The 26,012-nt window shown below is 40.9% G+C and overlaps 1 protein-coding gene across 2 annotated transcripts in view; it reads right to left on the reverse strand.

The window, feature by feature from the left end:
• Pcsk5 (proprotein convertase subtilisin/kexin type 5) overlaps nt 1-26,012 on the reverse strand; it is a 421,783-nt gene that overhangs the window by 276,013 nt on the left and 119,758 nt on the right. For both annotated transcript variants that reach the window (XM_075973653.1, XM_075973652.1), the window contains exons 4-5: nt 11,834-11,977; nt 7,073-7,149 (exon numbers count right to left, since the gene is read on the reverse strand). In XM_075973653.1, the coding sequence (XP_075829768.1) occupies nt 7,073-7,149; nt 11,834-11,977 (221 nt within the window). The remainder of the gene's footprint in view (nt 1-7,072; nt 7,150-11,833; nt 11,978-26,012) is intronic.

Here is a 26,012-nt window from a genome sequence, read left to right on the forward strand (position 1 = left end):
CCATCCTTCAAAAGTATGTATTAAATTTCTTTTTTTTCTTGTAAAATATCCAGTGTAAGACACACTGCTATTGAAGCTTCAACAGACAACGGCAAATGCATATAAAGAGTGTAAAACATTTTTTTTTTTTTTTGGTTTTTCGAGACAGGGTTTCTCTGTGGTTTTGGAGCCTGTCCTGGAACTAGCTCTGTAGAAAAGGCTGGTCTCGAACTCACAGAGATCCACCTGCCTCTGCCTCCCGAGTGCTGGGATTAAAGGCGTGCGCCACCACCGCCCGGCTTTTAGAGTGTAAAACATTATCAACATGAAGACTCTCGTATTTTCAATTCATGCTATTATGCCTGTGGTGTTTTTGTTTTCTTTCTTTTTTTTTTTTGATACTTGGAGAGCAAGAAACTACTAGATGGAGCTGTTATCTTGCAAACACATTAATGAAAAATTTTAGAAACTTTGTCAGATTTTGGTAATGACACTCCTTTTCTTTGGTAGGTTCTGTCTGACACCCCAAGTTATAGCTAACTATTTATCACAATTTGGTCAAATTGCTAGTATGGAGTAATAAGAATGCTTCAGCCTGGTATGGTCACAGATCTTACAGTGTGGGGTTTTCAGTTTAGTACTGAGTTAGTGTATTTCCCTTATAATCTACACACATTGGTTTTCCTTTAGCATGCTATCTCCAGGCAACAGCTGCGCAGAAATGAGAGAGAGAGAGTCCCGCCCCACCACATACACTTTGGTTTCTGTACCATGCTAACATTTTTAAAACCAGAAAAGAAAGCGTTCAAGATTAAAGAACTAGAGGGAATGTATTTCCATCTACTCTGGTTAAATCTTAAAAATAAGAGATCAAAAACATAAAACAGAAAATAAGTTATGCCCGTAAGAAAATGACTCTGTAGCTTCTAGGTTGGTTTCTTTTGCAACGCAATTGGATTTTGAAGCCACACACCACAAATCCAATATGATACAGTGACATCATTTTCTGTCACATACTTTCCCATGGCTTAAGTAGGGAGAACATTTAACATGAGGCAACCTAGGGAAGGGTTGCTCTAACTCAGACATCAATAATTCATTTACTGAACCAGGAGTAGAGAGATGAAATGCCAGGGGACTGTGAGACTGTTTCATTTGCAGGAAGGCACTCTCTGCCTTAAGTCTGCAACAACAGAGGCTCCTATGAACGAAGGCAAAGGGGGGGTCAGAAGACTGGTTTTATGGTCTCTTCTTATAATGTTATTATTTTTTATAATCAATAGCATAAGTTTGACGTATTACCATTTGGACACTGAAAATGTGGTGAGGAAAGGAACCGCATACCTTTGTACTTCTGAAGTAATTTCCTTTACTTCAAAGCTTTGGCACTAATCACAGTCATGTAAGTCTAAGAGAGATGATTTGTGTAAGTTTGAGGTTCTCTACTGGTAACAAAAACCCTCGAGCCATTGGTTCCTTATGAAGTTCTTTCCCAATTCAGTCTATTAACAATCAATATAGATTTCATCATCATAGTCATCCATTTAGTATAGATCTATTCACAAAGTAAGGTCTTAACAATAATCATTTAAAAATGAATGAACAAATGCAGCCAAGTACTAGAGGATTATAAATACACTCCCAAACCAATTGGTCTGATTTTACAAGGTAGTATTGCATAGCACATGCCTCAACTTCCTTATTCTGATTTTTTTAAAAATTGGAATTACTCCCTTAATAATCTTATATCCAATTAATTGCTTCTCTCTCTTGGCAGCTTGCATAGCATTTTCTGCTCCCTGCTGAAACTAGATTGCAGGAGGGAGGCTTTCATGTTAGATCCAACTCTGAGAATTAACTGAGCCCTGTGTCCTTAGAATGTGGTGTGTTCAGCAACAGGAGCTTTCCTTCAACCTCGGAGAGATAACCAAAAGCTACCTGAGTAGTCTCTATTGTTATGAGAGTCATGTGGACTATCATCACCAACCATTCGAATCACCAACCATTTGAAAGGAAGTTTCCCATATCTGGTACTTTCTTTCTTTCCTTTTTTTTTTGTAGTTTTGTAGTCTATAGTTATTGTTGGGAGCACTGTCAACCAAGTAGTATAACTTGCTTTAATAAATATATATACATATGCATAAGCACACATGATTTCTATATATGTGGCAGGCAGTATAAATGATATATGAAATATATATCATATTACACATAATACTCATATATACTATATATAATCTGTGGTAATTATAAAATGATAAGATTCTTGAGGCTTTACTCACTTTTAGTATTATTTGTCCTTTGTCTCTCCTTCTCCTTCTGTACTGACCTCCCTCCGCTGATTCTTAGTGGGTGCCCCCTCCCCCGTCTCCACATTTCCCACCTCACATCACCTGGCCACACCTCTCATCAAAGCAACTTCTTGTTACATCCAATGGGGATCATCACATAAGTAGACATGATTCAGAGATAAACAGAATCAGGGAAACCAAGCTCTAATGGATCCATCTACATCACAGCCTCTGGACCTATGGCTCAGGCGACATTGTGCAAGAGAGGCAGAAAGATCGAAAGAGCCAGAATTCCAGGAAGTTGGTTGTGAAACTGTCTCTCCTAGACATAGCTTCATAAACAAGGGGATGTCAATGAACATGTTAACAGGGAAGGAGGAAAAGTTTTCAGAGTCCCACCCATAAGCAAAGACCTACAGGTAACCAGTTACTGCTGGAAGAAGAAGAATTAGCCTTTCCTACAAATAAGCCCCTGATCACTCAACACAGAGTGATCAGCCCTGAAACTATATATAAAGAACAAAACAGACTCAGCTGGCGATATTTATATATTTGGGCAAACATATATACGTAACAGTGACAATCAGAGTAAAGAAGACTATGGATTTGAAGGCAGGGGCATGTGATGGCTTTGATGGAGGAAGAAGAAGGAAAGATATATAATTGTACTTTAATTAAAATATAAGAGTAAGTAAGTGTTTTAGTTTGGGGACTTTTTAAAAAGATCTATCTATCTATCTATCTATCTATCTATCTATCTATCTATCTATCTATCTATCTTTCATCTATCCATCCAGTATTCTGTCTGCATGAATGCCTACATGCCAGAAGAGGGCAAAAGCTACCATGTGGTTGCTGAAAATTGAACTCAGAACCTCTGGAAGATTAGTCAGTGCTCTTAACCTCTGAGCCATCTCTTCAACCTGTAAATAAGTTTTTTTTTTTAAGTAAAACAAATCCCACACAGCACTGAGAACTGAGTATGTCAGAGCTTCCAGTCCTCGGAGCAGAGCAGCACCTAGCTCAACTTTTAACCCTGGAAATAGAGTTCCTAATACTTAATTTAGATCGGAAATGTTCCCATGCACACATCCTTTGAGATCACTTCTAACTGATTATAAGGAATTAGAAAAGTGAATGGAACACATAATCACAGTAATAAGAGCTATAGTTATTCAGCACCCACTATGCAGTTAGTTTAGGGTTTTATACACTGTACTGCTATTTTTAGAGTGAGCATTGTTTTGCTACTTTCTATATACTATATTTAAGTAGAAAAGTTCAGGGTAGTTAGAACCAAAGCTACTCACAGAGAACTCAGGTTCTGTTATCTCTTCTCTACCTACAAATCCACTCATATTCCTAGTGTGATGAGAGCCTCATCTAAACATGGACGTATGCTTGAAGACGTATCCATCAATTGTGTCTGACAGTATAGTGCAATGAACAGAGGTGTTTTAACCATAAATGCTAGAATACATGCTCTTAGCTACCCAAGAGGGAACACACACACACACACACACATACACACACACACACCCCAAAACCAAACAAAACCCCACAAACAACAACAACAAAAACAGGTAGAACTACAGAGGCTAAAGGGATGTCTGTACCATGGGGATCTAAGGCTTCCACAAACATACATGGAATGCTGGTGTGAGATCTTGAACATTATTCTATTTTACTGTCAAGCTACAAATAAAGGATGAGCCTCCTGATGGAGTATCCAATACAGAGTAATCTTCACTGAAACTATATGTTCAACAATAAAAAACAGCAGGTTGTATTTAATGGACTCAGCAGGTTGTGTGTGTGTGTGTGTGTGTGTGTGTGTGCATGTGAGCACACACACACAAATAATAATAATACAAAGAAGCTATTAACTTGAACGTGGGTGGGGATACGGGAGGGATTCAAGGAAGGTATTTTGGAGGGGCGAAAGAGAGAAAGGGGAGGGGAAAAGTGATGTAATTTTATTTCAGTCAAAACCTTTCTTTTAAAGGCTACAAATATTGGCACACATCTGGAACAATGCTGGTATCATCTATCAAACTCCCATTGAACTCAATAAACCATGTAAGTTCTTAGAGGAGGTCAATTTGGGACACACTTGCATGCTCCAGACAGAGCGGGAGCCCAGTGATACATGAACAAACATCCTAGGAAAAGACAAGTTTAAAAGAAATTCTTCCAATGCAACCCATTAGCAATCTATATTATTTAACTAGTATATCTAAGCATATAAGCTTAAATGGATAGTCTGTATATCACTAGAAAAACTAATACTCAGGGAACTACACTTTTACAGCAGACACACCTCTAATGGCCACCATTCCCACTCCATTTCAATGCAAAAACTCACCACAGGTAGATTTATATATAACCAGCTGAGGGATCAATTTTAGACATTACTAGCTTGAGGGCTCAAGCCACTAATCTCCTGTTCTTACCCACAGCATATCTGCGGATTCACATCCTACAGGAGGACACTTTGGTCGTTAACACGATCTAGACATTTCGCATCACCCCCCTTTCTCTCTGCAAACACAGAGGTGATAAATCTAGTGAATGTGTATATTGCAGTCAGCGTTGCTGTAACGCTTGCTTTGATAAACAGTCTCTTCCAGCATGATTGATCCATTAGGGACTATGCTGAGCATATGTGGAATTGGCACTTGTTTACATGCAATTCTCTCCTAGAATCTCCAGGTTATTAAACAAAACAAAATGCACCAGATAAGCTGAACAGTTGGGAGCACACACAGAGCTCTCATCTTAGGATCCAATGAGCCACAAGTGGTCACTCTCGCGGCACTGCTGTTTCTACCTGTTCTCAGGGGACTTTCCTGTCAGTTCCCCTTCACCGATGTGCCTTCATCCTGACCAGTAGGGCACACCTTCCATTCCACTTAACACTCTGTCTGCCTTTTCCTCCCACCGCCCTGCTTTCCGCTCTTGTTCTCCACATTTATCTTTATCTTGCATGTAAGAGTCTGAGCAGGAAGGGGTATAATTGTGCTTATAAGACAGAGACGCACACGTCGGGTTCTTCCCAAGGTAAAGAATCACCTTATTGCAGTTTTGATACAGTCAACGATTTAACAATCACAAGACTAGAATACTTTTTAATTACAACCCTACTGTGTGTACAGCTTGGACCATGACATCTGTGAGTGCTACAGATGGCAATTTTGTTATTTCTCTGTGTTGTGCAATTCTGTAGAGTGTTGTTGGGGATGCCTGTGCTTCATGAGCGCAGAATGGTGCACAGAGAAGTACTAGCGGTGTATTTTCCTTATTTTAAAGACTATTTTTAGAGAGGTTTTAGATTCAAAGCAAACATGAAAGGGCAAAGATATCTTATATCTGTCTCCACTGTGAGAGTACATTTCTAAATATGAATGCTTCAGGTCATTTCAGGCTAGTTTGCAACTGAGCTAAAATAAATATAGATATGGGTAGATGATAGATGATAGATAGATAGATAGATAGACAGATAAGCTCATGTTGCCAGAAGCTCTAACCCCTTATGTGATATTCACAAAACATAATACTCTAGACAATAAAAGCTAGGTCTGATAGAAGATGATTAAGTATAACAGTCTCATTTTCTTTTGTTTGGAAGCTCTAGAAACATCTTCATATATAAATATATATATTACTGTTTCCACTACAGATCCTTGTTTGTTATATATACTTGGTTGTTCATATTAAAACATGGCATATTTCTACAGATTCTTTGTTGAAACTTCTGTGTTGATGGTGAAAGCAACAGAAAGGTTTTTCCAGGTCATTAGGTTCTACCTGAACTTAATGACTCACTTACAGCCAAATATGATCTAAGACACATTCCCCTTAAGAATAGCAGCGAAGCACAGCAGGGTGGTGCCTGCCTTTAATTCCCTCACTTGGGAGGCAGAGGCAGGACAGCCAGGGCTGATACAGTAAAACCTGTCTTTAACCCCACCTCGCTCCAGCCCCTGCAAAAAAGCAGCGGATTGCAAATAGCGCACAAAGAATGGTCAAGGCAGTCAGTCCCCTTTGCAACTTCAGTGGTCCAAACCCAAACACGTTAAGACAAAGTCACATGAGAATTTCTAAATTATAATGTTTTCCCAGAGGAGTTTGGAACTAAAAGAGGAAAGAGGTCAATTGATGTGGTTTAGTAATCTGGAATATCTGCTGATGGTCCTTGGAAAAACCATTGCACTTACCCACTGAAGAATGATACAATCCTGCTACCCAAGGGATGTGCACTTTCACTTGCATTTGCTAAAAACTGCCACACTAACTGGAAAGAGAAACTGGGCCTCTTGATGAGGAAGGGAGAGAGGACAGAAGATGCAGCCCATGTCTGGCAATAATTCTTTGAGTGTTCCATTGTGCCATGGTGTAAAACGCAATCTGTGCCCTCAACTGCAATGCCCAAACAAACACGCTGGATTTAACAGTAAGTTAATCTTTGGGAATTGCTTTTTTCTTTTTGTCTTTCCCCGTAGTATACTTATCTCGATACAATTGTGTTATGGGCTAATTAACTCAGGAGCTAACATCTTTACTTCCATCTTCAGGATCTGGAGATTCTGATCCACCCCCAGGGCCCTGTCTGTAGCCATTTTTCCCCTATGTAGATGATTCCACTTTCTTTCTCAGAAACTTTGGTGAAAAGATACCTGTTTCTTTTGATGTGATTTAAAGATCATTTATTACCAAGAGTCTTGAAGAGAAGACTTCCCTCAACATAAGGAGTAAGCTGAGCTCCCGGCTAGCCACATGCCAGCCCGCCCTCTGAGTCTTACTTGTTCTCATTGCTTGCATCGTAACGAGGCATCGGGTCCAAGTCATTCCCATTGACATCGCAACTTGCCAGAGCATCCTATGACCATGGAGAAGAGATGGGAAACAGACAGTAGTTAGTGCTGGCCCACAAGCTCATACATTCTTAAATGCATTTCTGCAAGACAGTAATAGGTTAACGAGTACCCTCAGGGTTCACTAGTTTCAGGCACCTTAGAGAGACACTGCTGGTTCAGTAATAATCACTGTTGTATTGTCCCTTTAAGGTGAGATAGTCTATGTAAACCAAAGGGCTTTTCCTTTCTTACCGACTGACCCAGTTCCTAAGATGTTTATCTTGTACAGATGTGTTCAGTTCCACATGTTCTAAGCATTCCCCTAATACTGGGAATATTCCTGACCTTGCTATGATCTTTATCATATTTTAATGTCTTTTAGAAGAGAAAACAATCATTCCCATATAACTGGCAGGCTAGTTAAGGTATTAGATGTTTATTTTATCAGGTTTCTTCAGATATGCATTGTACAACATTAGTGTTGCTTAATTTCTATTACATAAAAGCCTTCAAATGTGATTCTTAGTATTACCCCACAGCCCTGAGAGCAGTCTAAATAATGAGCAAAGCTGTCTTAAACCAGGTTTAAAATGAGGAAACAGAACCTGTGAAGCCAGAGTTAGATTTGTTTGCTTTCAAAATGGTTCAGAAAAAAGCTCCTGAATACTAAGGACAACTCACAGGGTCACATCCACTGATTTTTTATTCCTGCACTTAGATTGTTCCAGCATATTATCCAATCCCCTATGCTTTATAATTTCGTCTATGCCCAGGGTTAATAATAGCCAATATTATCTTTGCTTCCATCTTCACCAAATGCTTGTGTTCCTGAAAATAAGTTTTAGTCCACTGAAGTTGAAAGGTTTTGGAGAGTTAAGCACAATACATGATGCCATAACGTTAAGTTCTACTTTGTACACACAGGAGCCCTGTCACCTCTTAGTGACTGCCAGAGCTGAAAGTGCACTGAGCTAGTGACTGAAACATAACTTGAGCAAAGGGACTAACCTGGAGTCTGTCTCGACATGAAAGAAACCAGATGGTTTGCATTTCCCTGATCGCTAAGGAAGTTGAGCATGACCTTAAGTGTCTTTTGGCCATTTGAACTTCTTCTGTTGAGAATTCTCTGCTCAGTTCAGTACCCCATTTTTAAATTGGGTTAATTAGAGTTTTAATGTCTAGTTTCTTGAGTTCTTTGTTTTTTTTTTTTTTTTTTTTTTTGGTTTTTCGAGACCGGGTTTCTCTGTAGCTTTGGAGCCTGTCCTGGAACTAGCTCTTGTAGACCAGGCTGGTCTCGAACTCACAGAGATCCACCTGCCTCTGCCTCCCGTGTGCTGGGATTAAAGGCGTGCGCCACCACTGCCCGGCTCTTGAGTTCTTTATATATTTTGGAGATCAGACCTTTGTCTGATGCGGGGTTGGTGAAGATCTTCTCCCATTCAGTAGGTTGCCTTTTTGTCTTAAAGACAGTGTCCTTTGCATTACAGAAGCTTCTCAGTTTCAGGAGGTCCCATTTATTCATTGTTGCTCTTATTGTCTGTGCTACTGGGGTTATACATAGGAATTGGTCTCTTGTGCCCATGTGTTGCAGACTATTTCCCACTTTCTCTTCTATTAGGTTCAGCATGGTCAGATTTATATTGAGGTCTTTAATCCATTTGGACTTGAGTTTTGTGCATGGTGATAGATATGGATCTATTTTCATTCTTATACATGTTGAAATTCAGTTATGCCAGCACCAATTGTTAAAGATACCATCTTATACCTGTCAGAATGGCTAAAATAAAAAACACCAATGATTGCCTATGCTGGAGAGGTTGTGGAGTAAGGGGAACACTATTCCATTGTTGGTGGCAATGCAAACTTGTGCAACCACTTTGGAAATCAGTGTGGCGGTTTCTCAAGAAACTGGGACTCAACTTACCTCAGAATCCAGCAATTCCACTCTTGGGAATATACCCAAGAGATGCCCAATCATACTACAAAAGAATTTGTTCAACTACGTTCATAGCAGCACTATTTGTAGCCAGAACCTGGAAACAACCTATGTGCCCCTCAATAGAAGAATGGATAAAGAAGGTGTGGCACATATATAGAGTTCTTCAGTAGTAAAAAACAACGACATCTTGAACTTTGCATGAAAATGGATGGAAATAGGAAACACTTTACTGAGTGAGATAACCCAGAATCAAAAAGATGAATATGGTATGTACTCACTCATAAGCAGATTCTAGCCATAAATAAAGAACATTGAGCCTATAGTTCATGATCCTAGAGAAGCTAAATAAGAAGGTGAACCCAAAGAAAAACATATAGTTATCCTCCTGGATATTGGAAGTTGACAAGATCGCTGGGAGAAAGTTGGGAGCAGGGGGATGGGGAGAGAGAAGGGAGAAGGGGAGGATGGGGGAGAGCTTGGGGGAATAGGATAATTGAAATGGAGGAAGGGTGGATATGGGAGCAGGGAAGAAGCTATCCTAACCAAGGGAGCCATTTTAGGGTTGGCTAGAGTCTTGGCTCTAGAGGGGTTCCCAGGTGTCCAAGGGTATTTCTCCAACTAGTTCCGTGGGCAACAGAGGAGAGGGAGCCTGAACTGGCCTTATCCTATAGCCACACTGATCCTTGGGCAGCTGAGGAAGCGAGCCTGAAATGGCCCTATTCTATAGCCATACTGATGAATATCTTGCATATCACCATAGAACTTTCATCTGGCGATGGATGGAGATAGAGACAGAGACCCACATTGGAGCACTGGACTGAGCTCCCAAGGTCCAAATGAGGAGCAGAAGGAAGGAGAACATGAACAAGGAAGTCAGGACCATGAGGGGTGCGTCTACCCACTGAGATGGTGGGACTGATCTAATGGGACCTCACCAAGGCCAGCTGGACTGGGACTGATGGAGCATGTGATCAAACTGGACTCTCTGAATGTGGCTGACAATGAGGGTTGACTGAGAAGCCAAGGACAATGGCACTGGGTTTTGATTCTACTGCATGGACTGGCCTTGTGGGAGCCTAGTCTGTTTGGATGCTCATCTTCCTAGACCTGGATGGAGGGGGGAGGACCTTGACTGCTCTAGGACTGGAGAGGGAAGGGGAGGGGAAGTGGGGAGAGTGGGAGGGAAGTGGGAGGAGGGGAGGAGGTGGAAAAATTTTAGTAAATAAATAAAGAAACCAGATGGTAGCCCAAGTCTTTGTTCTGAACAATCTAATGCTTTCTCTGCTTTTATATGGCCATCAAGGGGGGGTGGGGCTGAGATAGCACTGTCATTAGGAATCCTAGAGAATGTTCTTTCAGAGTGAAAACATAAACGAGGCAAAAGTTGTCGTATCACCTGCAGCAGGTAGAAGCACACAGAGGCTCTCCTGGCATGTGACAAGACAGATATCCCTTCTGGGGTACCGGTAAGCTAGAGTTCTGATCTCGTCTCATCCAAGATAACCGACTTCAATCTCCCGTCTTTAGTTTCTTTACCCGTATCTGAGGAGACTTTATTGAAGTTCAAGCTTTAAATTCTATGCTGCAAAGAGGTGCAAGTTTATTTGAATGTGCTTGTCCACATGGTGAATTTAGCCACTGATTCCTGTTCAAAGTAGAGCTAAATGAATCTTCCTTTTCATCTTAAGAAAGGGATTGATTGGTATGTAGTACTGGGTGGCGAAGGAAAAGAAAGTCTCTTTGCAACAGACAGAGACCATTACAGAAAGCCACAACCAATCAAAATGTAGAATGTGGAGCCCAGTCCCAATGAGTACATGTACAAAATCACTTCTGCACGGCAGGTACAAGGAATACTGGGGCAGAGGAGACAGAAACACTGTAAGAGCCAGAGGCACAAAGAGTTTAATGTGAGATTATGTCTCCTAGTAATGTCAGAAGCTACCCCCAGAAAGTCTCACCAACATGGCTGCCTAAACATGAGCTGACCAACGTCAACAACAGAAAGCAGACTGGGTAAGTCCACAGGCCTCAACCCTACACAAATAACTACAGGCATCTACAGATGCCAAGAGTTAGAGAAATAGTCTACCCTAGCAAAGAGTGCATCAATTGCTCATCTAATACTAAATGGTCAGTCCTCCAAGCATATATGCAAATGATATTACACAAACTGAGCAGGTTGTATTTATATATTTAAGAATATATGTATGTATATAGAGATATATATATGTATATACACCCATATTTATGTATGTAACAGCAATTAATAAAAAATGAGTCCACATATTTGAAAGAGAACAAGGAGGGGTATATGGGAGAGTTTGAAGCAGCAAAGGGAAGGGGATAAATGATACAATTACATTATAGTCTCAGAAAGTTAAATATTTTTGAAAAAAAAAACAAAGCAGGAAAGGAAAAGATGGCAGAGCAACTGGAGAAAAGTTCTCAGTCTGCTCTTTTGCACAAGGGCAGTGCTGTCTGTCTGTCTCCCTGAATTGTTGAGGATAGTGGGCGTGGCTGGCAACAGCCGGGGTTGATGACAGGGTTCCTAATACATACATACACCATCAGAGGCATGGGGAAGTGGAAGGGTGGTTCCATTCTTGTGCTTCCTCTCCTGCAAGAGTTCTCCTTTCCCAAGAAGGGAATTAAGTACAGAACCTGCCATAACTCCTACTACATTTGTTGGCAGCTCCCCCACCTTCTGAGCATCCCATCAGGGGTCTTCCATGGATGAAGGACTTCCAGTCACAACAAGCACTTACATAGTTTTGCATCAGATCAGGGTGGGTTCTCTCGATGCCGTCATCCAGGATAGTCACCACGATGTTCTTCCCCGTGTAACCTCGCTTCCAGGCTCCCTCAATATTCATGTCTGACTGGCAGGGATGTGTGTTGTCGCTGCAGTGCTAGGAAGGAAATGGACATTGTAGATTATTGAATTGTGAGCAGACAGGAGAATTAGCCACTTGTGATGATAGTATTGAACTGACAGTAAGTTGGTCTGCTGCCTATCAGAAGAGAGGTACTGATCCCCTGAGAGGTAACTGGGATGATACAAGAGAGGTATATGAGGAAACAGAGTAAATACAAACTGGTCAGTACTGGGCACCAGTTTGGGTACCATCGGAAGTTCTCAAAAATCTAGTATGTCAACAGAATAAGGGGCATCTCATTGTCACCATGCCTTAATGAGATGTAAATAACCACTGTTGCGTTTCACTATAAACCTAGAGAGGAATGAAGAGCACACATGCTCCCATGTCTTAGCCAGACACCTAGGACCCAATCCAGTGGCAACTGGAACTGGCTCGAGCCCCACGTGTACAGCTCACTAGAGGTGTGCTACTGTGAGGGAAAAAAAGCGCTCCAAGAAACAGGTTCTCCAAATGTCTTTCACTAAACTCAATGAAGAGCAGAGTCATTCAAAGCTACTGAGAGAAGCCTGGGAATAGTACAAAGCCAAGACAGACACTCTACCCAGGAAAATGTATATGGGAGCTTCAAGGGCCAGGCTGAAAACATAACATCTTGGCTCATTACGCACAGAAATTTCATTCTCTTTGCAAGAACTACAATGTCCAAACACACTGAAAAAGGAATGGAGCCAGCAGCTTTTTCTGATATAATTTACTAATGTTGGTTCAACCCACATAATTGCTCCTTTCAAGTCCATCTCTTTGAAACACTCCCGAGGGTGGCTGTGTTCCTGGCTCTTAAGACTCAGAAGAAGGACCAAGGAAGGGATGTGTGACTCGATACTGTCATAGCAACCCCAGTGACTGCTCGCCATTCACCACTCACTACATTCTTCCCGACGCTAAACAAATAGCTCAGTGCTTAGGAAATGGAAAGGGGATGCTAAGCTTTCTCTGTTCTAAACATAGTGGAGTCCTCGCTGCCACTGATGGACTTAACACACATCCTACTGAGCACTTACTGTGTGCTCAGTGTGGATGCAACCAAAATATTTTAGGTGTTCATTCTAGAGGCGTGGCGCAGAAAGCAGATAATCAACAAAGAAGATGACTGAGAATGGTCACTATTTGAAGGGGTTGGAGAGAGAGAGAGAGAGAGAGAGAGAGAGAGAGAGAGAGAGAGAGAGAGAGAGAGAGCGCCATATGGTGGTGAATGCTGAGGGGTCAGAGTGTACTGCTTTAGGGGACCTGGCTGAAAGGGACTTCAGTCAAGGCATGTGACCATATTACTGTTGAAAACTTGATGGTAGAGAGTGGAGTGATGGTCCAAGAAAGAGCCAGGCACTAGTGTCCTGATCAGCGCAGCAAATGCTAGCACTATGAAATGGGTAAGCATAGGGAGAAAAATGGTAGGGACTACTGAACAGACTGACACAGAGGGTAGGAAGCTAGCAAAGGAGGAAAGGGCACTCTGGGCCTGGACACCCACTGTTCACTACCCTGTCTACTGACCAATGCCGTTTCCTTTCACCCTCTAGTTCCCTGAGCACAGCTCTGGACTCACATAGCCTCCTAAGACTCTTCTCTTTTTCCTTCCCAGGAACTTAGGAGCCCAGGCTTGCATATGCACCTGTGCACGTGACTTAGAAACCCAGGCTTGCATATGCACATGTGCACTTGACTTAGGAGCACAGGCTTGCATATGCACATGTGCACTTGACTTAGGAGCCCAGGCTTGCATATGCACGTGTGCACTTGACTTAGGAGCCCAGGCTTGCATATGCACGTGTGCACTTGACTTAGGAGCACAGGCTTGCATATGCACGTGTGCACTTGACTTAGGAGCCCAGGCTTGCATATGCACGTGTGCACTTGACTTAGGAGCCCAGGCTTGCATATGCACGTGTGCACTTGACTTAGGAGCCCAGGCTTGCATATGCACCTGTGCACTTGACTTAGGAGCCCAGGCTTGCATATGCACGTGTGCACTTGACTTAGGAGCATATGCACATGTTCACTTGACTTAGGAGCCCAGGCTTGCATATGCACATGTGCACTTGACTTAGGAGCCCAGGCTTGCATATGCACGTGTGCACTTGACTTAGGAGCCCAGGCTTGCATATGCACATGTGCACTTGACTTAGGAGCCCAGGCTTGCATATGCACGTGTGTACTTGACTTAGGAGCATATGCACATGTTCACTTGACTTAGGAGCCCAGGCTTGCATATGCACATGTGCACTTGACTTAGGAGCCCAGGCTTGCATATGCACGTGTGCACTTGACTTAGGAGCCCAGGCTTGCATATGCACGTGTGCACTTGACTTAGGAGCATATGCACATGTTCACTTGACTTAGGAGCCCAGGCTTGCATATGCACATGTGCACTTGACTTAGGAGCCCAGGCTTGCATATGCACGTGTGCACTTGACTTAGGAGCCCAGGCTTGCATATGCACGTGTGCACTTGACTTAGGAGCCCAGGCTTGCATATGCACATGTGTACTTGACTTAGGAGCATATGCACATGTTCACTTGACTTAGGAGCACAGGCACACATATGAACACGCACACTTACTCCACACACTCCAGCCCACACTTGCTCTGTTGTGCTGTACTTCTCACAGCTGAAACTTGTGCTTCCATCTCCCTGACTAACCTATGGACTTAAGTCTAACTTAGGATTTCATAAATGCTGATTAATCCATACACTAAGAATGAACGAGCAGCGTCAACTTCATTTTCCTTAAAATTGTCATTGTGTTTCCTGCTTTGACCTCTTTGGCAAAATCCAGCCAGTTACTTGTTTGGCTAAATGAAACAATAGCAAAAAGAAGCCATGTAGATTGCTAAAATACCTATTTTTCCAATTGTCCCATTCTGGCCAAGCCCGTGGGCCTCTTCTCGCCAAATATTTTAATACGGAGCAACCTTATTTCATCTTAATTTTTTTTTCAAACCTGCTGTGAGCACTTGTGGCATCCATTGTGACTGGGAGTGATGTTAATGTGACTGAGGGGTGGGCTGAAGGAAGGAAATGCACAGGAAATGGGCAAGCCACAAATGGAATAAGCATCCTAGACTGGAGGGATGCAGCTTGAAGTTGTAATTATGAAAGCTGAAGAACACCAGCCGTCAATGGAAACCAGGTGTGGTCGAGTGAGCCATGACCTTTTGGAACACTTCCATCTCTGCTTCTGCTGAGTCTAACTTTGGTCTTTTTAAACATTCTGTTACTACTGTTTGTATCCATCTATCCATCCATCCCCACAGAATCACTGGTGGTAGCGGGGAACTGTGCAACTGGTGTATTTATTTGGTAATCTAACATGGAATGCAACCCAAATATCAAAGAGAAAATGATACTGCTAATAAAAATATGATGAGGACAAACGGGTTAATAAAAGCCTAGATTATTTCTTGCAGACAAGTAATAAATCAGAGGCCACTTGAAGGATCTACTGTGAACAAGATGAGAATCCTGGATCCTCAAAGAGAACCCTTGAGTTTTTAAAGAATATTTCAGTTTCAGTTGCCTAGGTTTCCAAACATGTTACTAACATAGTTGTTTCACCTGAGATACTCAGAGAAAAGAAGATAGGCATTACTGATGTCACCCAGCAATTAAATGAGAATGACCTCACCATTTCCTGAAGAGCCTGATGAAAGTGGTCTTTATACTGGGCTGCATCTCTGAGTAATGCAATTCCATTGGTGTCCATGCATAGGTGACTAAGTTTTTAGAAACAAGACTGAACATAGAAAATGGAAACAAGCTTTTGTGTCCTCAAAATTATATTGTAGGGTTTGCTCAATGAATAGCTTATATCCTGAGTAAATTATCCCCAATATACATTTTTTTTATGTCTTCATCATTAGGAAAAGGGAAGAGGAAACACATTCTTTTTAAACTTCTTTGAATTCCGAGAGTCCCTGTGGTTGTTTGAATAAGAAAGGCCCTCGTGAGTTCATGTATTTGAATACTTTTTCATTGGGGAGTGACGCTATTTGAAAAGGATTAGGAGGTATGGCTTTGTTGCTGGAAGAGTGCAATTGGAGTGGAACTGAGGTTTCAAAAGCCCATGCCAGTCCTCTGTTCCCCACCTATGGACCAGGGGGTATTCATGTACTGCCCCAGCCCTCCCTGCATGTTGCCATGCTCCCCACAAGGGTTATTATAATGGATTAAACCTCTGAAACTGTAAGCATGCCCCCAGTTCAACATTTTCTCTTTTAATAACTACCTTGCTCTTGGCATCTCTTAACAACAAGAGAAAAATACTAACAGTCCCGCCCCCTAATAAACTGCCATTTTTTTGCTATCCTTAAGAGTAGAACTTAGGACCTTGTGCATGCCAGGCAAGAACCCAGCCACTGAGCTGCATCCACAACTCTTGAACTTCTGTTACACGTTGTCAATAATCTGCTGTCATTGAAAATAACCACTGCTCAAAATAGCCATCGATGAGGTCCCTGCTCATTATTGACAGCAGCACACAAGCCCGCAATTCTGACTATATAATATTCATAACAAAATATAATCAAATATGCAAAAATATGTACTGGAGACATATTAAGAAATTGTTCTCTTTGGCTTTCCTATTGCTAAGGTAAATACCATAACCAAAAACAACATGGGGAGAAAAGGGTTTGTCTGTCATACACTTCCCTAAGGGAAGTCAGGGCAGTAACTGAAGGTGGGAATCCCAGGCAGAAACTGAAGCAGAGACCCTGGAGAAATATTTATTACTGTCTTACTCCCCATGGTTTGCTCAGTTTGCTTTCTTGAATAACCCTAGAACCACCTGCCCAGGAGTAACCCCTCTGTGGACTGGACCATCTCCCATCATTAATTCTTCCATACTCTTGCCTTCTGATGAAGGCATTTTCTTAGTTGAGATTCCCTCTTCCCAAATAATTCTAGTTTGTGTCAAGTTGACAGAAAACTAACCAGCATAGAAATATTATCAAGTTAGCTCAGAAAAGTATATGAATACCTGAAGTTCTTTGTACAATTTAGAAGTGAAGAGTTGTACTAAATCAACAGGAGTAGAATTGATACTCCTCTAATACTAGACCTACTACTATGTCCTATTCCTAGCCAACTCTTTTTTTTTCTTTTTCTTTTTTTTTGGTTTTTTGAGACAAAGTTTCTCTGTGGCTTTGGAGCCTGTCTTGGAACTAGCTCTGTAGACCAGGCTGGTCTCGAACTCACAGAGATCCGCCTGCCTCTGCCTCCCGAGTGCTGGGATTAGAGGCATGCGCCACCATCGCCCGGCCCTAGCCAACTCTTGAACTAATAGCAATATGAAATTACCCAAGGAAGTCCACTGTTTTTCAAAACCATCAAACTCAGCAACAATAGCTAAGAACATTTGTTTAAAAGGAAATGAGGAAGACAGAATTTGAATTGTGTCTGCTTCTTTCTGGCTGAATGATTTGTCAAGTTGCTTAAATTATTAAAACTGTGTTTGTTGTTTGAACATAAATGCTAGTCATACATATCAGGGACAATAAAAACACAACAATGTCATTATAATGATCCTGCTGCTGTTGATGACAGCACATTCATATGAGTCCTCGGTGTTCCCAATTGCTTAGAGAATAAATCTTAGTTTAAAAATGAAAAGGGAAGTGGGGGGATAGAGGGAAATGGGAGGTGGGGAGAAGGTGGAAATTTTTAATAATAATAATAATAAAATAAAGTTTAAAAAAATGAAAAGGACAGGCAGTCCACTGTAAATTTATGAAAGGATTGTCTTCTCATTCTGGAGAGTCAGATTAGGCAACTGAGAAAGGGCAATGGATAACTGGTAGGGACATCTGAGGAGACGTGAATGAGTATTTCACATCTGAAGTCTTGTTGATGGGTGGGTGTGGAGGCAGGGATGAGCTGAGCAGAGAGAGGGGTCCAAATCTCTACTGGGATACTAGTGAGACATTTTTTTTCTTCCCCTAAATCATTAATACTTCTTTACTTTATACCAGTATTACAACCCTGCTAAAATTACAGCTCCCATCTGTTACAATTTAGGTTTGACAAAGGTTCATTACAGGAACTGCAAATTTTCAGTACAATTCCAGATAACACCAAGGAAACATCAGAAAAAAACATGGATTTAGGGAGTAGGCTGTAGTATATCAGATATGCCTAAAAATTATAAAGGTATAAAACAAAGGTTTCATTACAAAGGGCTTATAAATCTCCGGGAAGGTAAAACAGATGAAATTTCGAGTAAACAGAATGAATCTGGCTCTTAAATCCTAACACAGAGGACGACCCAGGAGTCAAGTTGCCAAAACACAGAGAGGTTTAGACAACAGGACACCTCCCATCACTGCAATTTCGAATCTAACTTCATTTCAAGTTAGAATTTTCCAATCTTATAAGTACTTCAGAATACCACTAACCAACACAATACAGTAGCAGCTACAACTGTGTCTCTGGAGGAGCTTTGTCTGTCTCCTATGTCTAACATTTGAGAGCTCTTTGTATGTCTCACGGTGGTGTTCGGGGAGTTGCTTTCAGCAATATCACCTGGTCTTGATGTTAAAGAGTAACCACACTCCTAAAACTTAGTAGATATCTTCATGGCACTTAAAACAAACCATACCTTTATACACACAGAGACTTCCTACACTCAACAGCTCAGACTATTCTCAAATACCACCAGTCCAAAAACAAAGGCGTGAGGCTTCAGAAGTTTGGATCTTAACCCAGGCCTCCTCTACTGTCATTCCTCCTCAGTTACTATATGTGAGTCACTCCAGTGGCTTTGTCGTGATTCCTATGTTTAAGTCCTTGAGGTTTAGTCTATGTCTCGGACAAAGGAACAGTTACAAAACACAAGCAACTCCTATAACCGGAGAAGGACAAAGCGCTAGTCATGGGAGCATGTGGGAAGGCTGAGAGCACTCCTAGAGAAATGACATTGAAGGAGCTCATACACCAGCTGACTCACCAACCAGCAGGTGGAGGCTGAGGAAGATCTTCAGAGCTTTGTAAAGACTTCCTAATCAGAGAGACGCTGACAGTTTCTGATATAAAAATAACCCAGGCTTTTGGAGGACAAAGGTTGAAAGACGCAAGATGGGAAAGAAGAAAACTGTAAAGACACGAGGCTAAGGAAGTATTCTGAGAATACTCATTCCGTAAAATAGGAGCCCAGGCATGAGGCTGCCAATCTAAAGGAAGGAAGCCAGTTCAGAAAGACTGCAGAAAATTCACATAGCAACATAGCGGATTGATGCAGATCACTAGAAGAGTTGGTCTTACAAGTCTGGAGGCTGGACCATGGTTGAACTACATGTGCCAAATAAAGTCATTTTAAAAAGAACTCAAAGATCACTGTATTCTTGGCAGAACACTATCTTCAGGTACAGTCGGTGGTTTCGTGTTCAGTTATCCAACGCTCACGCCAGTGATTTCCGTTTCCACATCTGTTTCAGGTCCCAGTGATGCATAACTTACTTGTAATGGAGCCTGTTCAACATCTGCATAATGTCTAGAGTTTCCAGTAGGAATACTCATCAAGCCCTGGATTGACTCTATTTATTGGATATGATAAGTAACTGGTATTTTGTTGTTGTTGTTGTTTCAGTGGACTGGGTTAACAGATGCATAGAGAGCTAGTTACTATAGATTATTGGCTAATGTATCCGTGAGAATAATCCTGACAAATATTACTCTTGGTATATAGATATACAGCATTAGAAACACTGCCCACACCAATAGAGCGGGCATCATTCAACACACCAAGGGTACCAGAAAAACAAAAGTCCCAGGAAAGGTAAAATTATTTTCTGATTGAACTGGAATATCTATTTTTTCCTACCTTTGGACATGGGTGCTTAATTCTTGGTCATCAGACCTAGAATGGGAATCCTAACCTCAGAACTCATGGGTCTCAGGCCTTTAGACTAAATAAAATGGCACCACTGGCCTCTCTAGTCTTCTAGCCTCTGGATAGTAAATCATGGACCTTTTAGGCTCCTTGAGCACATGAGCCAATCCCTTGCAATAACTTCTTCTTTTTCCCATTTTATTTATTTGATTTCTTACTGCTTTTATTTCTTTGGAGAAGACTGATTCATGTACAAAGGCTATTATGATAGATGGTAGAAATCAATCGTAAAATACAGAGATAGTAAGATGTAGGGGTTCTTGTTTGTAGTTCCAGCATACCAGTGACAGAGACAGGAAGATTAGGAATTAACAGCCAACATATGGAATTTGAAGCCAGCCTTGGTTATGTTCTCAAGAAAGCAGAGAGGGAGAAGATGAATGGCATAGACAAGAAATTTGATGGAGGTAATTAATAGAAGAGACACAAACATGTGTGGGGACTAAAGTTTCATAGGGAATCATAGAAAAGGTATGTTGATTATTCTGCTGTGTCTCTAACAATGGTCAGCACTCATGATGAAGAGACGTGACACAATGACAGGTGAGCCATTGTTCCCTCCAGGTCTGTGGAGAAGCTCATTCTGCCACGGGGATAGTTCAGAAGTGGAAAACCATAGTTTTGCTTTTTGTTTTTGTTTGTTTTTTTTGTTTTTTTTTGAAACAGTGCTTGGCATGGAGATATCAGCTATTCCTTGATTCTGCTCTGATTTCCAGTAAGGGGCTCAATTGGAATATCGTCTTCCTTTCTCAGTCATGTACTAAATTCTGAGTTAAAGAAGAACTTAGTTATACCACATGACTTTCTTTCTGGGAAACTCTAAGCCATGAACCAGTTCTTAATATTCCACTCTCTCGCCAAACAGAACAATTAGTAAATTAGCAAATTGCTTATTTGGGGATGATCTCAATTAAAATGTTTTCCTTAGGAACCCATAAGAAAAGAAACAAATCCCATGCTGGTACTTTAAACCTGATTTTTCTGAAGCAGTGAGATTGCATTATTTAATAATAATGGGAACATTAGCATGAAGTAACTTCTTTTTTTCTAAAATGTAATTTCTTTGTTTATGTTGTTTACAAAAATTATGCTTATAAACTTTTCTCTCTCTGTCTCTCTTACGCATGACTCCATGAAGAAACTCATGTCTTCCTTTTACTCATTAGAGGTTCAGAAGTCCTGCCAAGAGACCTGCAGGACATTTCCCCATCTCTAAGTCACAGTATGCTTTGAAGAAGAATGGCCAACAGGCTTCTGAAGTCAGCTATTCTGCTATCATTATCATTTCAGGGTCACAAAAGAGTTTTGAAGAAAAAAATGATGCAAAACACTTGCCTCGAATTTGGAGACATTCTTGAGGTTGAAGAGAAAAATATAACTATCATTTGCAAATATCTAAATATACTTTATTGACATAGCATCTTTATTTATATTAGCTTGTGAATCAATATTTTTATGGAATGTAAAGGCATAGGTAGTGAGTTTCCAAATGAGGAAACAACCATTTTCAATTGATGAAATACTCTTACGTGTCATCCTCCCAAGCTTTTAACCATTCAGGTTTTGTCAACATGACTGTTATCTCTTGTACACATGTACATATGTATGTTCAGATAAAATCAGAGAGACAAACAAAAAGATCCACGAAGGTTTACATTTCAATTTCTCTCAGATTCTTACTGAAGGCTTCATATCCTTCCAAGATCTTGTGAAACTGGCACACATAAAAGGCTACTTTGATAAGCCAACTCCTCAAACTAAAGGCATTTAGTAGATTAGATGCCTTAACAGACAAGTGAAAACTGAGTCACGGAGGTGGTACCTACAGGGAAAGAAGGGAGGGGGCAGGCAAGGAAGAGAGGATTAGATGCACCTAACAGTACAGCTACATATACCTAGTGAGGCTTATGTGACAGAAAACATGTGAAAGCCCCACACTTCCAGAGAACAAGCGCTACCTAAGACATCCTAAAGGACCACAACCTGATTAAACTCAACACACAAAGGACCAAAAGTTTGGTGCAAAAACATGAATAGTGTTTCTGATTATTTTTGTTTAATAAAGTGGCACTTGAGGGCTGAGGGAACAGTTTGGCTGGTTATGCATTTGCTGTGCAAGCATGAGAACCTCAGTCTGATCCCAAGAACCCATGAAAACAGATCAGTCATGGGGGTGGTTGCTTGCCCTCCTATCACTGGGGAGTCAGGAACAAGTGCATACCTGGGCTTGCTGGCCAGCTAGATTGACCTAGTTGAAGGATGACTCCTGGTCTCCATGCATGGACACAAATTCCCCGGCACTTCCTGCCTTTGGATTATGATGTCAAGCTCTCAGCTACTGCCCCAGCACCATGCCTGCCTGCTTCCCACCATGACGGTCATGGACTAACTCTCTAAAACAGTAAGAAAGCCTCCATTAAACACATTTTTTTAAAGAGATCATGGTGTCTCTTCACATCAACAGAATAGTAACTAAGAGAAGATCTCTCCAGGTTTTTAGAAATTTACCATTCTCTAGATGTATGGGATTATAAACTTAATTTTCAGACTATTCTGAAGGTCTGAGGAATTTTCATCATGACTTCAAATATGCTATCACCTCATATATATTTATTTTTGCAAGAAATCTGCAAAAATCATTATAGAGAAGCCCTGGAAATGGGATAATATAATCAATGTGGCAATACTACTATTTTAAAAAATCTATATAAATATAGATAATAAATGTGTATATGTGTGTGTGCCTGTGTGAATTTATATTAGCATGTATATGCAAATATCCATGAATGCCAGAAAGCATTGGATCCTTTGCAACAGGTAGTTATGAGCTCTCTGATGTGGTCCTGGGAACCAAACCCACGTTCTGTGCAAGAGCAGTAAGTACTCTTAGCTGCAGAGCCATCTCTCCAGTCCCAAACTTCCTATTTTTTTTTTAACTCAAGTAAATATATCAGAATAGGATGGGTGGTCAATGAAAACCCTTTTGAGTCATAACTAGCTGCTAAAAATCATGAATACAACTTTGTTATACACCAATACACTTGACCACTTGACTTCTCTAATTCTTTTCTTTAAAATTCTTATAAAATTAATTGCTCAGGTTTAACTAATCTGTTTGTTTTCATGGGATCATAAAAGAGGTCTAGCACATATAATGATCTTTAGTGTGTAGCTGATCAAGGGGAAATTGTTAGGACTAACAGTTAAAGTTCACCCTGTCAACTCTTTCTCCCACACCGAGGAAACCCTGACTCCAAAATCCAGATTTGCAAACAGTGTGTTGTTGTGTTCATTCCCAGTAGCATGGGTTGAGTAGGCTCAGTGCTGTGGCTCTCACTTCGTACTGCCCATGAAGTTACCATGGATGTCATCTGGGGTGACAGATCTGACTGTGCGAGTGACATTTAAACTAGCAGTTTTCAGTCACAGACTTGAAGAATTCTCTATGCTATGTGTATGGTTCTGTTATTTTCATGTGTCCATTACAAATGTGCTATCTGCAGGGCCTTCTGAAGGAAATGCAGATACTCCTCAGTTTGTAACAGGATTTCATATCAATGAGTATAGCAGACTGAAAAGTTATTATTAAAGAGACAGTGGTTATATCAGACCTACCGGACATCATAGTTTAACAACGCAAAGTAAATTGGTTGCTGGTCCTTGCGACCACCTGGTCGCTGTAGTTCAATGTATTCTAGAAAGCATTCTGTTGAGTATTCCTGTCCAAACATGGGTTGAGGAGTGGGGTTGTGTGATGATAATTCTAAGTGCTTGTGAGTATATTCCAAGGAAACAAGACAAGAATCTTGTAACCTCAGTTTCTGCAAAAATGAGGACTCGTTCTTAGACTCGGTTTTCTTGCTCCCCCAGGTGCAGTGGATAGGTATTGGTTCATTTCAGATTACTAGTTATTGCTTGCTTTTCAATTAAATATTGTTTTTCAATCAAATATTTAAAGTATACTTTATATGTCTCTATGGAAAAAGTGAGTGGCTTGTCCCTGTGATTGTACACACCCTGAACTCATGACAACTCAGTTCGTGAGACCTTTCTTAACCTTCAGAATGTAAACTGTCTGAGGCCCTGAATAAAACTTTTGCATGAGACTTTAGTCCACCTCATTTATTGGGTCCATTGTCCCAGGTCCTACCGCCTCAAGATCAGTGACTGTTAGTGCAGGAAACCACAGAATTCAAAATTAGGATTCTGGCTTCTCCAGGGTGCATATTGCCTTTGCACCATCATGAGGTCAATCAATGGAAAATTGAGAATCATCAATTAATTTATCAAACAATGCTTTTATTCCCCAAGCACTAGGGGAATGGAAGCTGTGTAAAAGTCTATCCCCTTTAACTGTCAAACATTTATTTGCTCATGTGTGTGGATCTCTGTTTTATTTTCCAGCCAAGGCTTAATCAGAGGTTTATAAGAGGTAACGAAAAGACACAAGGCCTATCCTTTGCAAATTTTATGCTCAAAGTGGAGCATATTAATAATAAATAAGAAAATAAATGAAACATGCATGTAATTAGAGATTGTAGCAATAGTTATGAAGGAAAAAGTGGTCTTGGAAAACATTGAGGAAAGTGTCATTAAATTTATAGTGTTCTTTAAATTTCTGTTCTTATTATGTTGACCTGTATTCAATGATCACAAACAGTCCAATTTCAGCAGTGGCTTTTATAGGCATTAGTCAATAAATCTCAGTCTGGAGTGGTGTAGTTGAAGCAAAACTGAGGTTCTGGACCAATTCCTATTCAAGATAATACAGACACATTCGCAAGTGTCAAAATTTAAAATGAATAAATTTCTTAGAACATAAAGCTCGGAGGAATAAAGAGGGCACTATGTACTGTTGTTGAGATGGAGTCACCCCAAACCAAGTCTACTTACGGGCAAAGTGAGAATCAGCACAAGCCGACAAAAAGAAAAATCGATTCAGACAGCTGCTAAAAGGCCACTCCAATATTGCTCCTCCTAGACCGAGCTAAAATAATTGCTTGAATCTCTCTGACATCTTTGCTTTCACTGTCCACCTGCAGATGTAAGCTGGAAAAAAAAAATCTACAAAGTCCCATGCCAGGAAAATGAAACATTTTGCCTAGAGAGGCCAATAATATGTCCAGGATGATGTCTGTAATGGCATGAAGCAAAGGCTTCAGAAAAGATTAGATTTCATAATGTGTCTGCTTATCTTATACTCAATAAAGGACTCTACAGGAAAGATGGCCTCCCTCACATGGTGAGATTCTCTGCAGACTCAAGTGAATTGAACAAGAAAATGCAGTCATCATTTACCCCACACCACCAAGCAGAATTTTAAAAGATTTCCTTTTTAATAAAAAAGTCGAATCCTTCCAAGAGTAAAGCCAAACAGCTTGCTGTAATAGCTACCGGCAGAGTGTCGTCTATTACAGAAAATTATTCCACGAAAGTAGCTCCCTAAATAGGGTGATGCATCTTCTTCTGTAGGGCAAGGACGTTTAACTTTCTCTGCAGGAACCCTAACTCTTAGAGGAGCAAACCCGGGGTAAAATGAAGTGCTGCTCATGTCCCAGAATTTGTCCTCATCCAGTAAGGAAAGGCGAAATGCTAACAGGGTTACGTGGACCAGGAGGGTAGCAGCTTCCCTCAGCTGCACTTACCTACACGTACACACACTCTAGGGATGGTTTCTCAAGCATCTGTCACCTTCTCTACCTACCCCGGTAGCAAACTCTCCAAGGTGACTAATTTAATTACTGCACAGTAAGCATGGCAGAAACCATTCTGCTGTAGGACATCTGGGTGTCCACTTCTGACTTCGCAGAAAGGTTTCCCAAGAGCAGAAACTGGCAATGATACATGAAGTAAGTGAGGTTTCAGGCCCTCAAAAGGCTGCTCTTGTGAGCCAGTAGGAAAAAAAAGTGCCCCCTTTTCATTTTATTCCACCGAGCTTTCAAGAGGGGGAAAAAGGGAGACAGTAAACGCTAACAACATAGGGCTGTGCCCCAAAGATTGTTAGGAGGAAACCACAAACAAGAAAATTTCCTTTGAAAGAGTGGGTTTAGCCAGTCAATTCTTGAAATTAGAAAGGGCTTTGTATTAATTTCAAGTGTTTTGAGCTGCAAGGACAAGAAAATT

The sequence above is a fragment of the Microtus pennsylvanicus genome, chromosome 5, assembly GCF_037038515.1.
Source record: "Microtus pennsylvanicus isolate mMicPen1 chromosome 5, mMicPen1.hap1, whole genome shotgun sequence".
Classification (NCBI taxonomy): Eukaryota; Metazoa; Chordata; class Mammalia; order Rodentia; family Cricetidae; genus Microtus; species Microtus pennsylvanicus.